This window comes from Penaeus chinensis, chromosome 33, assembly GCF_019202785.1.
Source record: "Penaeus chinensis breed Huanghai No. 1 chromosome 33, ASM1920278v2, whole genome shotgun sequence".
Lineage (NCBI taxonomy): Eukaryota > Metazoa > Arthropoda > Malacostraca > Decapoda > Penaeidae > Penaeus > Penaeus chinensis.
The window spans coordinates 24,167,682-24,182,681 of NC_061851.1; the positions used below are offsets into that span (position 1 = coordinate 24,167,682).

General features: G+C 46.5%; 1 protein-coding gene across 1 annotated transcript in view; it reads right to left on the reverse strand.

Moving 5' to 3' along the window:
* LOC125043215 (acetyl-coenzyme A synthetase, cytoplasmic-like) overlaps nt 1–14,355 on the reverse strand; it is a 21,907-nt gene extending 7,552 nt beyond the window's left edge. Inside the window, exon 1 of the mRNA XM_047639217.1 lies at nt 14,014–14,355. Coding sequence (XP_047495173.1) covers nt 14,014–14,324 — 311 coding nt within the window. The 5' untranslated portion in view covers nt 14,325–14,355. The remainder of the gene's footprint in view (nt 1–14,013) is intronic.
* Nucleotides 14,356–15,000: the final 645 nt, after the last annotated feature.

Sequence of the window (15,000 nt, forward strand, 5' to 3'; positions counted from 1 at the left end):
CTTCTTCCCCCCTCCGCCTCTACTTCTTCCCCCCTCCGCCTCTACTTCTTCCCCCCTCCGCCTCTACTTCATCCCCCTCCGCCTCTACTTCTTCCCCCCTCCGCCTCTACTTCTCCCCCCCCTCCCCCTTCCCTATCCCTATCCCTATCCCTATCCCTATCCCTATCCCTATCCCTATCCCTATCCCTATCCCTATCTCTCCTTCCTCATTCCTCCTTCTCCCTCTTCCTCCTTGCTCTCCCTCTTCCTCCTTGCTCTCCCTCCGTCCTCCTCCAAGTGACAGGCTACGAAATGGAGTGTCTATTTTTAGTCCGGGTTTATTCTTTCAGGAAGGTGAACGCCGGAGAGGTAGAAGAGACAAGACTAACCAGGTAATCAATCCATCAATTTTCAGGAAGGACTGCAGAGTTTACGAGTGTGGAAAAGCATAAGGGTTAGGTTGCGGTGCGTTGGGAAGGGCAGGGTAGTGTAGGGTAGGGTATGCCGAGGAGAGTAGAGTAGGGCAGGGTAGGGCAGGGTAGGGCAGGGTAGGGCAGGGTAGGGTAGGGTAGGGGAGTGTAGGGTAGGGCAGGGGAGTTTAGGGTAGGGCAGGGGAGTGTAGGGTAGGGCAGGGGAGTTTAGGGTAGGGTAGGGTTGAGCAGAGTTGGGTAGGGTAGGGTAGAATAGTATAGGATATGGGAGGGTAGGGTAGGGTAGGGTAGGGTAGGGTAGGGTAGGGTAGGGTAGGGTAGGGTAGGGTAAAGTAAGGTAGGTTAGGGTAAAGTAAGGTAAGGTAGGTAAGGATTTGTATAGGATAGGGCAGGGCAGAGTAGAACAGGATAGGATAGGGAAGGATAAGGTAGGATAAGGTAGGGCAAGGTAGGGTAGGGTAGGGTAGGGTAGGGTAGGGTAGGGTAGGGTAGGGTAGGGTAGGGTAGGGTAGGGTAGGGTAGGGTAGGGTAGGGTTAGGTAGGCCCAAGGTAAGGTAAGGTCGGTCTAAGGTAAAGCAGGGTAAAGTAGGCCGGTAAGGAAGGGTAAGGTCAGGTAAGGTAAGGTAAGGTCAGGTAGAGTAGGGAATGATAGGATAGGTCAGGACAGGATACGATAGAATACGACAGGACAAGGCAGGGTAAGGTACGTTAAAGTAAAGCAAGGTAAAGTAAAGTAAGGTAAGTGCAATGTAAGGAGATGAATGGAAGAGGAGAGGACAAGAGAGGGGACGGTGAGAAGAGAATAGAGAAGAAAAGAGAGGAGAAAAGAGGAGAGGAGAGGAGAGGAGAGGAGAGGAGAGGAGAGGAGAGAAGAGGAGAGGAGAGGAGAGGAGAGGAGAGGAGAGGAGAGGAGAGGAGAGGAGAGGAGAGGAGAGGAGAGGGGAGGGGAGGAGAGATGAGAAGACACGAGAGAAGACGGGAAGAGAGTGGAGGGAGGGCGTGTCCTCATGATGCAATAAGCGGACAGGTGCCAAACCCGGCTATCATCTCGTCCCATCAACTTCCCTTAGATTCTCCCTCCCTTAAGAACGAGGAAGTACATACACGACATGTAAATAGGCGCGCGTCATAAATCGCCATCTACTAGGGGCACAAACGAATATTTTCCGAGTCACACACTCCCCTTATTATCTACGACTGACCTGAAGCGGGGTAGAAATGCCAGGAAAACCAAGCAAACAATCATTTATTCATTTAAGGGATTCTCACGGATGATCGGAAACACTGGCTAAATTTTCGTGCTCGTAACGCCGATGACGTCATAAAAGGATTCTCCCTTATTACATAACATTACATTTCCATTTCCTCTTAACTTGAGAAACAGTGGGTCTCACGCTCTCACTCACACCCACTCACTCAAAAATTTTAGCTAACTCGTTCGCTCAGTCAAGTCTGTCATTAAGTCTCTCTCCCTCTCCCTCTCCCTCTCCCTCTCCCTCTCTCCCTCACACACTCACACACTCACACACTCACACACTCACACACTCACTCACTCACTCACTCACCCACTCACTCTCACACACACACACACTCACACACTCACACACTCACTCACTCACTCACTCACTCACACACTCACTCACTCACTCACTCACTCACTCACTCACTCACTCACTCACTCACTCACTCACTCACTCACACTCACACTCACACTCACACTCTAACTCACTCACTCACTCACTCACTCACTCACTCACTCACTCACTCACTCACTCACTCACACACACACACACACACACACACACACACACACACACACACTCACACTCACACACTCACACACTCACACACTCACACACTCACACACTCACACACATACACACATACACACATACACACATACACACACACATACACATACACACATACACACATACACACATACACACATACACACACACACACACATACACACACACATACACACACACATACACACACACACAAGATTAGGTAAGAAATGCACCTCGAATATGTATAAAAAGAAAACCGCATACTAAACGATAAACAAAAAAAAAATGCGGCGGAAAATATCTAACTTCCTGTTTTATTCCCTATCGTTCTTGGCTGACGGATCGAGAGCCCGGGCGAATGCTCGTGCACCCGGGGATGTAATATTGAAAATGCAACAAAAAGTGCATAGGTTAAACTAGAAAAGAATGCAAAATGATCAATATCAATTTACACCACGGTTCTTGGCTTACCACAGGCCCTACATGACACGAAAAAATGTGCATCAGACATTTTTTTCCTCGTTCTAAGAAATATCCAAATATCGTTGCCCTTTAAGATGATCTTTTTAAAAAGACTAAGGAGGAAAGATATATGTACATAAAACCTGAAAACCGGGAAAACGCGCGCAAAATAACAAAGTGAAGCAAAAAAATAACAAAAAATACCGCTCTGCAAAGGCCACGTTCTTCGCTGACATGCGAAAGAAATGATCAAACTGGCTTTCCTGATTTTCAAAGTTCTGATGACGCGTTGGTTCGCCGCCCCCTTGCAAATCATGCGGATTAACTCTGGGGAAAATATACAAATATGCCGGTAGAAAGGCTCTGAATACATTCCCTGACTAGGCAAAATCACATTGGGGAAAAATGCAACGTACCAGGTGATATGGAATATTCAAATAGTTAGTGGTACGTAATAATTCCCCTCTCTTAATTAGGCCTGAATGACAATTTAGTCGGTGGGAATACTCGTAATCTAATAGTGTTTAAGACGAGTATGCCCACTGACATAAAAAAAAATATAGCAAACAAATATCAAAGAAAAAGTCAGTTTTCATCTACGTCTCTCTGAATGGGTATTGCACATTAAAATAAATAAAAATAAACATATAACAACCGTAATCCCCATCACCATCTCACTCCTAAAAAATACCAATCCCTAAAAAAGGAAAATTCCAAAGACATTCTCTAGCGGCCATTCGTCAGCAAAATAAACCCCGAACGGACTCCCTCGCAAGTAGAAACACATGGGCCGAGGGGCTGTTTACCTTCGGCCTGGCAAGCACCCAACAGTACTGCAAGGTGGCTCCGTATGGGTGGGTAAGGACCGCGCCGCCAGTCGGTAGGGGGTGAAGAGTGGGCAACCCGCCAGTGACGAAGATTGTTTATGTTTATGTTTGTTTGTGTGCGTGTATGTGTCTTTGTTTGTCTATATTTGCTTGTGTTTGTTTATGTCTAATGTGTGTGTGCTTGTTACGTTTGCAATGCTTTAGGTTTATGACTTTATATGTGTACTTGTATATATGTATCTATTGGAATGGTGGCTCGAAATGAACTGTGATTATCTTCGTTTGGGAAAGTGCGTTTGTAGCACGGCAAAATAAAATTTGTAACAATAATAATAACACAAGCAGCCTGCTGCAAAGTGTTCTGCAGATTTTTTTTTTCAAGCTTCTTAGTATGTGCAGCAATTTTTCGGTAACTTATATTACTCGTGCAGTCGTCAGCTACATTTGTCTGGGCTGAATAAAATGCATGACTGACTACATATACATGTGTTTGTGTCAGTGCATGTGTGGATGTGCGTGAGTGCGTAAGTGCGTGTGCGTGAGTGAGTGCGTGTGCGTGGGTGCGTGTGCGTGGGTGCGTGTGCGTGGGTGCGTGTGCGTGGGTGCGTGTGCGTGGGTGCGTGTGCGTGGGTGCGTGTGCGTGGGTGCGTGTGCGTGGGTGCGTGTGCGTGGGTGCGTGTGCGTGGGTGCGTGTGCGTGGGTGCGTGTGCGTGGGTGCGTGTGCGTGCGTGCGTGTGCGTGCGTGCGTGTGCGTGCGTGCGTGTGCGTGCGTGCGTGCGTGTGCGTGCGTGCGTGTGCGTGCGTGCGTGCGTGTGCGTGCGTGCGTGGGTGCGTGTGCGTAGGTGCGTGTGCGTGGGTGCGTGTGCGTGGGTGCGTGTGCGTGGGTGCGTGTGCGTGGGTGCGTGTGCGTGGGTGCGTGTGCGTGGGTGCGTGTGCGTGGGTGCGTGTGCGTGGGTGCGTGTGCGTGGGTGCGTGTGCGTGGGTGCGTGTGCGTGGGTGCGTGTGCGTGGGTGCATGTGCGTTGGTGCGTGTGCGTGGGTGCGTGTGCGTGGGTGCGTGTGCGTGCGTGCGTGCGTGCGTGTGCGTGTGCGTGTGCGTGTGCGTGTGCGTGGGCGTGCGTTCGTGTGCGTGTGCGTGCGTGCGTGCGTGCGTGCGTGCGTGCGTGCGTGCGTGCGTGCGTGCGTGCGTGCGTGTGCGTGTACGTGCGAGTGTGCGTATGAGGAAGTGCGTGAGTACGTGAGTACGCGCGTGCGTGTGCGGGTGCGTGTGACATGCATGTCTACGTGGGTTAGTGTACATACGAGTATACATTCCTGTTTTCCTCGCGGGGCGGTAAATGTGAGGCAGCCGCTTACCAGGTCATAGGGCACTACTAAATCGCCAATCAGTAAAAGGAAAAAATACAAATAAAAAACGTCCAAAGTCGAGAACTCTTCCACGTGATCAGTGCATGATTAGGGTCCGATAAGGAAGCAGAGGGAGAGGGGGAGGGAGAGGGGGAGGGAGAGGGGGGAGGGAGAGGGGGGGAGGGAGAGGGGGGAGGGAGAGGGGGGGAGGGAGAGGGGGGGAGGGAGAGGAGGGAGAGGGGGGGGAGGGAGAGGGGGGGAGGGAGAGGGGGGGGAGAGAGAGAGAGAGAGAGAGAGAGAGAGAGAGAGAGAGAGAGAGAGAGAGAGAGAGAGAGAGAGAGAGAGAGAGAGAGAGAAATCAAAACAGATACCGATCTAACAAGTGAAACAAAGCGCCACCAACACACGTCAAAACCAGCATCGCCAATCCTTCTCGCACCACGCAACAAGAAGCTTGACAGCGCCGAAATACGAACAAATCCCTCCCACGAATTACTCTAAGGCAAAAGCACAGTCATGAGCGAAATTGGAGGCAAAACAATAACGCCCCTGGACGGCCGAGTCACACCGCACGTTGACTGCCCTTGCTCCGTGAAGCTTCACGTGTTGCGATGCTGCTGATAAGACGGACCTTGAGATCGGGCATGGTACAGATCACCAGGTAGCCCCATTTCCATTTGTCCTGTTGAGCCCAAAAATGAAATTGACATTTCCCCAAGGAATTCTTCGTTATCATAAATGAGAGGGGAATTTTTGCTTTACTCATGGAAACTATAACAATATCGAGTCAATTATACAGAGGCTAGGAGAGGGGAGAAGGAAACGTGGAGAAGAAAGAGGGAAGGGGAGAAGGAGGAGGGGAAGAGGGAAGGGGAGAAGGAGGAGGGGAAGAGGGAAGGGGAGAAGGAGGAGGGGAAGAGGGAAGGAGAGAAGGTGGAGGGGAAGAGAGAAGGGGAGAAGGAGGGGAAGGGGAGAAGGAGGAGGGGAAGAGGGAAGGGGAGAAGGAGGAGGGGAAGGGGCAAGGGGAGAAGGAAAAGGGAATGGGGGAGGGAAAAGAAGAGAGGGAAGACGGAAGGGGGGTGGGGAGACGATAGGGGGAGAGTGGAAGAGGAGGAGGTTATGAGAGGGTAAAGGGAAGAGGGGGGGGGGGGTAAAAGAGGAAGAAGGTAAAAAATGGAGAGGGTAAATGAGGGGAGAGGGTAAAAGAGAGGAGAGGGGAGAGACGAGAGGGAAGGGATGAGCCGCGCATGACACAGCGACGGCCTTGGCAACCGCCTCCTTCGCGGGGGGTCGCGGACATTCTTAATCCTTCATCTATCAGCTTCATCTATCAGCTTCCAGTTCCCTACACGCATACACGCATAAGTAAATAATACATTTACACATAATATGTACATACAGTTTTTATTGCATGTTGCTCTCACGCAGGCACGCACGCACAAACAACCAATACGTCCACCCTATCAGATAAATACCAATATTCATAAACATACTCATAGATATCTATAAGTTCGCTTGTCTAAAACATGATCGACCTCTGTTTCGGTGACTAATTGCAGGTAATCTAATCAATGAACTCCGTTTCGCGCTTCGTGACCCGTGATATCGAAATGTCATTCGGCCACACATTATGGGCGGAAGAGAAATAGATTAGTGTTACCAATGGCATAGTCTGGCAAAAATATCGTGATTCTGGTTATATATTATTTTTTCTTCTAATACCGTCCAAATGTCCACGAGTCCCCTGTAAAGATTCTAAAATAGCAGCCCAGTATAATGCATGGAAGAGGGGCGTGTCTGAAAGTTTGTTGCACCTACCATGGCATACTCTCAAAGAAGGTGGATTCCCACTGCAAATTCTGGCTCAACTCGAGGCTGAGTTGCTAGATTCGTAGCCTTCATCAAATATGCGACACCGTTAAACTCAGCGACGCAAACAATACCATAGAACTCGACCCATCTATAGCTTAACCATAAAGCCAACACACTGAGCAAGCTCTCCAAAGGGTCTTCTGTATCATCACCCACGTAGTACCTGTATGAGAATTCTTTCACATGGGCCTTAACCCAGCTCCGTGCGTGTGACTGGTCCACACGCTACCCTCACCCCCCCCCCCCTCCACACCCTATGTAGAAAAAGCCTTATAGCCAGTTATTAAGGCATTCTAAAGACCTAGTTCTGTCTGGACTAAAATTTTAAAAATGAAGTCCGATGATATGGCCGTTTTAGTAAATAGAATTCATTCCTTGTCAAGTTTATATATTTTTCGTATAAGCTATGTGAAAAGGACTATGTAAAATGTAAAAATGCCACTATTAAGCTGCCGTGGAGAACACCCTTTCACTTCCTTTTGACAGAAACAGGGAGACGGACCAGACAAAGGGGACCTAGTACTGATATTTTATTTGAAATTATCAGCCGCGTCACCTTCTTAGTGATACGGATAAGATCGGGAAGTGGAAATAGAACCGGTGTCACAATTCCTGAACAACTTTTATCATCTAATATCCCTTAGTTTCTTCGAAAGGATTAGCATAGACTAGATAACCTCAATTAAGACATTCATATCACATGGCACAGTCAACTTTGCGCTTCTTGTATGGAATTAGATAGGAGAGCGGTTTATTACAATAACTCTTCGGTTTCCATACCGTAAACGACTCTAACCTTAAAATAAAGTTACTCTGCACAATAGCTGCCGTCCAAAAAGTCCAGGCATCAATCGAACGATTTCAGATAACGTTTACGGATATTACAAGAAAAGGGGTCTTTATGCTTAACTCAACGAATGAATAAGAGACAGTGCTATTTTCGGAGTGATAAGTGTTTATTTTCTACACTACTAGATTTATTGTGCATACCGAAAGAGACCTAGGTCAAACAGTCCGCGTCTTTTACTTTCACATTTATATTCATGCGTGTTTTCTCGCCGATTTATGACATAGGCTATCGTTTAAAACGTATAAATGAGGTTAACATAATCGAATAATATGATAATACTTATAAACGCAATATTAATTTATTGATAAATCATTATAAAGCTCGAAGAGGAAATGATATGAACAATCAAACTACGCAAATACTACCAGCGTACCTCAGATTTCTATGAAAATATGTTTACCTTCTCGACACACTAGACGAACAGGTTAGTCGGTTCTACCGTTATCGACTGTGCAACTTTTTTTTATATACTTCTAAACGTAAACTCCATAATCTACTACATTCTAAAATGCTGCAACTAAATCTATACCAACAATCTCAGATACAAATTTCTGAATGACAGGAAAGGGCTCTTTGATAATAATTATAGTAACAAATTACTGTTTCAGGTCATAGGTAAATGTTTTTCTTCTCACCTCCTTCTTCATCCCCTCCTCCTTCCTTCTTTTACAAACCATACTATAAAATACTAAAGCCCTTGCTACCCATTCTTCTACGGCCGAGTTTTCTCCCTCAACTGGCGCGCCTTGAATCGACCCCAGCCTGACCCCAAACTGACAGCTCCACACGCGGCGCACTACTGCAGTCCAGTCGATCTCCCTCCTTCCATTCCTCTCCACAATAATAATAAACATAAATGTTCTAATTTCATTATCTTTCGAAGTAAAATGTGATTTTGCAAAGCCACACAAACTTCTGACAGCTTGTCCTTCCGAAATCATCCAATGCCCATTGATCAATTCTTCAATGACCGCTAAGGTGAACTCGATCTGATAATGACTACGTGACCTAAGGTCCACCTTGGCAGCACGCTTATCAACTCCTTGTTCATGATACCCTTTATCTGGCACCTCCTACCACACCTCCTTACTCATGATAAGACTTGCATGGTGGTTGGTGTTGCGAGGGTGTCTCGTGTAAATATAATAACATGGTCTTTGTTTACAGTCACGCGCTGGAAATATTCCAAGGTTAACACGCAAAAAGGTACACAGGTTAGGTAACAGAAACATAGGCTAAGTAAGGTAAATGGGGCATAGGTGAGGCTAAGAGACACAGGTAATGCATATGAGGAACCGGTACACAAAAATAGGTGTATGGAGCTGATATCATATACAGCTATTATACAAAGGAAAGTTTAATTGCTATCAGACTTATCCTTCAGACGATAAAACCGATAATAAAATTTTGTTACTACCATCTAGTGATCAAAGTCTGACCCGGCCTGTCACTTACTGTGTCTTTTCATTTCATTTCATTTCCTATTTTTACACGTTGCTGTGTCTGTTTGATCTAGGTAACTGGGGTTAATACACTTCAGGCTGTGTGTACAATTTAATCTACATGAGCTGAAATGCACAAACTGCTGACCAAAAGATCAGCAGTAAGGACTGATGGAAAGCCTCATAATGAATATTTGTACATTCCAAGTATCACCCTTTATTGATGTATTACTTCGAGGGTTTTTATCTTTGTATTTATCTTTATCTTATCTCGTCATTTACCTCGATTCAACCCGAACACGGCGGGCCAGTCCTTCACTGAACAATGGCATTTAGCAAAACCCAGAACAGGTACGAATAAACTGGTCTAGACACCAGCGAGTACTGGACTGGTTTTGGCCAAACTCGGGTCAGAGAAAGTGGTCTAAAAATAAATAAAATCTGGTATCAGGGCACCAGGAGCAAAATTCTGGGAGCAGCGGTCACCCCGGCGCCGCGTGTCCGTTTACCCCTTTGACAGTCAGCCTCCTAACCGTCTAGGAGTCTGTCGAGCGCCCTCCCTGTCAGTTCATTTCCCTCAACTTGCCGGCTCGTCTCCCACACAAACCCATCTTCCATTTCTTACGCATGCCAAAACGCGGACCAAATGTGAAGATATGCGTGTCCAAAGGGGTCTCAAGACCAATCGTCCGACAATATGTTTTGTCAGTTCAAACCTTCATTTATAACATGAGCATCGGTATATTTACGTTCATGCATTCTACCTCATGATTGCAGTACATTAAAGTGAATATATCGATGTTTATGATCTACATGAGAGCTTAAATTAACAAATTGTTTAATAAAAGCAATTAGTCTGAGAACGGTAGCTACGGGGACACCCACTGAAAAAGTCCTGCGCTCCCAGAGACAACTCCCCGAGTCCCCTTTGCTTAAACTTCCCACCTCCTGCTACTACTACTCGCCAACAAATCCCCAATCGTCAGAACCAGAAGCAGTAGTCACAAGCTCAGCAGGTCGAACAGTTAACTGACCTCACGGCGAGAGAACCCCTGCCCTTCAGTGGGTAATCTCAACCGCCGTCAAGGACTCTGTTGTGATCTACATAAGAGAGCTGATAATGGGCGCGTTGAAGGGACGCCGCTCCGGAAGGGGGCTTTGTCTGTGGTATATGTTTAATTAATTAATATATAGGGTCGATATGGAATAATTTTTAAGAATCAACGATGTGGGCAAAATGGCAATTATTTATCAGGCAGATTATAGTTTTAATGTTGTCATATTAAACATTATGGAAATCAAGATATTATATTTTCAATATACTCGTACTACTAAACTGACACGAACAAGCAGAATGCTTTCTCACTTCTCTCGTTTCGATCTTTCTATTTCCTCTCCCCCCTCTGAACCTCCCCTCTTCACCTCGGTCCTCCTCCCACTCTCTCTCTTTTTCTCCCTCTCCCCTCCCTTTCTCCTTCCCTCACATTCTTTCTCCTTCCTCCTTCCCTCAAATTCATTTTCCTTTCACCCTTCCTCATTTTCTTCCTCTCTTCTCCCTCCCCCTCTCTCTTTCTCTCTTCTCCCTACCTCTTCCCTCTTCGCCCTCCAATTGTCTCCCTTCTTCCTCCATCCCTCTCCCTTTGTCCTTTCTCCATTACCCTTTTTTCTTCTTTCTTCCTTCTCCCCCTTCCCCTTTCTTTCTCCTTTATTCCTTTTCCCCCTTTCCCTTTCTTTCACCTTCCTTCCTTCCCCACCTTTCCCTTTCTTATACCTTCCTTCCTTCCCCCCTTTCCATTTCTTTCTCCCTTCTCCCCCCCTTTCCAGTTTTTCCTTCTCCCCCTCTTTCCCTTTCTCCCTGCTCCCTCTCCCTTTCCCTCTCTCCCTCCCTCTCCCTTTATTTTTCCCTGATTACTCACTCGCTCCCTCCTTCTCCCTGTCTTTTTCCTAGCTCGCTCCCTCCTTCCCTCTCCCTTTTTCCCTTGCTCCCTCCCTCTCCTATTCTTTTTCCCTGTTCCTTCTCTCTCTCTCCCTTTATTTCTCCCTGCTCGCTCCCCCTCTACCTTTCGTTTTCCCTTCCTCCCTCTCCGCATCTTTCTCCCTGCTCGCTCCCCCTCTACCTTTCGTTTTCCCTTCCTCCCTCTCCGCATCTTTCTCCCTTGCTCCCTCCCTCTCCTTTTTTCCCTGTTCCTTCCCCCTCTCTCCCTGCTCGCTCCCTTCTACCTTTCTTTTTCCCTTCTTCCCTCTCCGCTCCTTTTTCCCTTCCTCCCACCTTCTTCTTTGCCTCCATCCCTCTCCTTTACTCTCTCCACTTCCCTTCTTCTTTATCTCACTCCTTTTCACTTTCTCCCTCTCTTTCCCTTTCTCTCTCTCCCTCTCCCTCTCTTTTCTCTTTCTTTCTCCCCCTCCCCCTCTCTTTCCCTTTCTCTCTCACCCTCTCCCTCTTTCCCTTTCTCTCTCACCCTCACCCTCTCTTTCCTTCTCCCTTTCTCTCTCACCCTCACCCTCTCTTTCCTTCTCCCTTTCTCTCTCACCCTTTCCCTTTCTCTCTCACCCTCTTCCTCTCTTCCCCTTTCTCTCTCACCCTCTTCCTCTCTTTCCCTTTCTCTCTCACCCTCTTCCTTTCTTCCCCTTTCTCTCTCACCCTCTCCCTTTCTTCCCCTTTCTCTCTCTCTCTCCCCCTTTCTTCCCCTTTCTCTCTCACCCTCTCCCTTTCTTTCCCTTTCTCTCTCATCCTCTCTTTCCCTTTCTCTCTCACCCTCTTCCTCTCTTTCCCTTTCTCTCTCACCCTCTTCCTTTCTTCCCCTTTCTCTCTCATCCTCTCACTTTCTTCCCCTTTCTCTCTCTCTCTCCCCCTTTCTTCCCCTTTCTCTCTCATCCTCTCCCTTTCTTTCCCTTTCTCTCTCACCCTCTCTTTCCCTTTCTCTCTCACCCTCTTCCTCTCTTTCCCTTTCTCTCTCACCCTCACCCTCTCTTTCCTTCTCCCTTTCTCTCTCACCCTCTCTTTCCTTCTCACTTTCTCTCTCACCCTCACCCTCTCTTTCCTTCTCCCTTTCTCTCTCACCCTCACCCTCTCTTTCCTTCTCCCTTTCTCTCTCACCCTCTCTTTCCTTCTCCCTTTCTCTCTCACCCTCTCTTTCCTTCTCCCTTTCTCTCTCACCCTCTCTTTCCTTCTCCCTTTCTCTCTCACCCTTTCCCTTTCTCTCTCACCCTCTTCCTCTCTTTCCCTTTCTCTCTCACCCTCTTCCTCTCTTTCCCTTTCTCTCTCACCCTCTTCCTTTCTTCCCCTTTCTCTCTCACCCTCTCCCTTTCTTCCCCTTTCTCTCTCTCTCTCCCCCTTTCTTCCCCTTTCTCTCTCACCCTCTCCCTTTCTTTCCCTTTCTCTCTCACCCTCTTCCTTTCTTCCCCTTTCTCTCTCATCCTCTCACTTTCTTCCCCTTTCTCTCTCTCTCTCCCCCTTTCTTCCCCTTTCTCTCTCACCCTCTCCCTTTCTCTCTCACCCTCTCTTTCCCTTTCTCTCTCACCCTCTTCCTCTCTTTCCCTTTCTCTCTCACCCTCTCCCTTTCTTCCCCTTTCTCTCTCACCCTCTCCCTTTCTCTCTCTCCCTCTCTTTCCCTTTCTCTCTCACCCTCTCTCTCTCTTTCCCTTTCTCTCTCACCCTCTTCCTCTCTTTCCCTTTCTCTCTCACCCTCTTCCTCTCTTTCCCTTTCTCTCTCACCCTCTTCCTCTCTTTCCCTTTCTCTCTCACCCTCTTCCTCTCTTTCCCTTTCTCTCTCACCCTCTTCCTCTCTTTCCCTTTCTCTCTCACCCTCTTCCTCTCTTTCCCTTTCTCTCTCACCCTCTTCCTCTCTTTCCCTTTCTCTCTCACCCTCTTCCTCTCTTTCCCTTTCTCTCTCACCCTCTTCCTCTCTTTCCCTTTCTCTCTCACCCTCTTCCTCTCTTTCCCTTTCTCTCTCAACCTCTCCCTCTCTTTCCCTTTCCCTTTCAACCTCTCCCGCTCTTTCCCTTTCTCTCTCGCTATCTCCCTCTCTTTTCCTTACTCTCTCACCCTCTACCTTCCTATCTATTTCTCTATCATCCTCTTCCCTTCTCTCTTTCACATCCTCTCTGTCTCCTCGTCCTTCGACTAATCCTTATCTATGTTCGTTTTCTCTGCCTTCCTCCCCATTCCCTCTTACTTGCTTCCTCTCTCTCTCTTCTTTTTCTCTCTTCCTTCTTCTTTCTACATATATCCAGTATGTATATGTTAATCTATGTAAAAGTACGTTAAAGCGTACATTGATTTATAAGCGTATGCGTGTGTGTACGGACAAATTAATGCGTTTTTACGCACATGTGAACGAGTTCAAAAGAAAAACTGTTGGTATGTGTGTATACCTGGTACATGAAGGTGAATATTCAGAGTATCAATTAAATAAGCGATTGATGAAAATGTAGATATAATATTGCTTTGTGTTTCTTTAGGGGCATTACCCTATTTATTTTCTTCTAGGTGGCCTATTCTTAACGATTTTCTTAATATATACTATGAGCGTGTAGGCGAGTTTGTGAGGAAGTATGTGCGAGTATGTGCATGCGCGTCTATGTCCACGAGAATGCTGTATAAACATCATTTTAGTTTTCCTTCCGCTCATCTCGTACTCTAAAACAGTTCTGTTATTTCCCTCCATTGTAGCATTCCTTGTATCTTTTCTCAATACTCTAAATCAATGACCACCGCCTCACGTATTCACGTCGCTATGCGCACAACTTCAGTGCGTTTTCATAAGCCGGTGTGATTTTTTTTCTCGAGGAAAGCCGTATCTACGAGTTTCATTTAAAGTTTAAGTTATTCTACTCCGTTTTATTAATAACATCTATGTTTGTTTATTTTAGAGCGTATAAGAAAAAATCCTTTAATGGAGAAGGGCGGTCTTGACACACCGCCTGACGCGTGCCGCAACAGGGCACTGTCAAGTAACAGGATTGTATTTTCACGTGTTTTACGACTAAAACCCCTCGTTTTCTCACTTACCAGTAGAATGCCACTTGATCCCCTTTGCCTGCTGCCACATGCCGGTCTAGGCAGTTGTAGCAGATGTTGGTCTTGGCGCCTGCTAACCACCGAATGAAAATCTTTCCGTTCGTGGTGTCAAAATTGTAGTCAACGAACTTGCCTGTCACACCTTGCTCGAAATAAAAATCCTTGGCAATCTCTCCCCAAAATGCTTCCGGGTCTTTAACAGACTTCTCATACATCTGTTTGTACTGCTCCATTGAAGAGCAGTGGGATATCTTAGCCACCTTTTCGGCTGGGTTGAAGATTTGACAACCTTCGCTCGCCATGGTGCCGGCACACGTTTACCCTCTACCAAGCCAAAACACAAACTGCCTCGGATGGGACGCGTCGGGAGAGCGCCGTCTGGGGGCGGGGGCGGCGGAACAGAAAACGGGAAACTTTTAGCGAGGACTTTGATAAATGAGGTTGTGCTTATGGTTTGGTTTTATGAAATGCATCTTGTGTCTGGTCTTTCTGTTTTACCTTTATGAAATATATCTTTGTTTTATTATATTTTATATTTGTGTTTGGTCTAGCTAAATATCTTTGTCTTTGTATCTTATTTCCTTATCATTTTTGTTTACATATTCATATTTCATGTATATTTATTTCTAAAATGTTGTCTTAGGCTTTGGTTGTAGATCGTATTCACTAGGTTTCATATGTTTAAACCTAAGGCCCGGGATTCTGAGGAGCGCGCCAAAATATGTATACAGGTGAAAAAAAAAACGTCAAACAAATTGAGTGCTCTGTTTCCGTGCCAAAAATAGCTTATCCTCTCTGAACTTCTATGCGCAGTGTTGTGTATTACTCTTTCAGGAAAAAAAAAATCATATAAGGTCGTGTTCATTATACATGCCTAAGGCATGGATAATGGTTATCCGCCAGTGGCCATATTAAGGCAGTGCTAGAGTTTATATATATATATATATATCAATATATATATATATATATATACTCGGA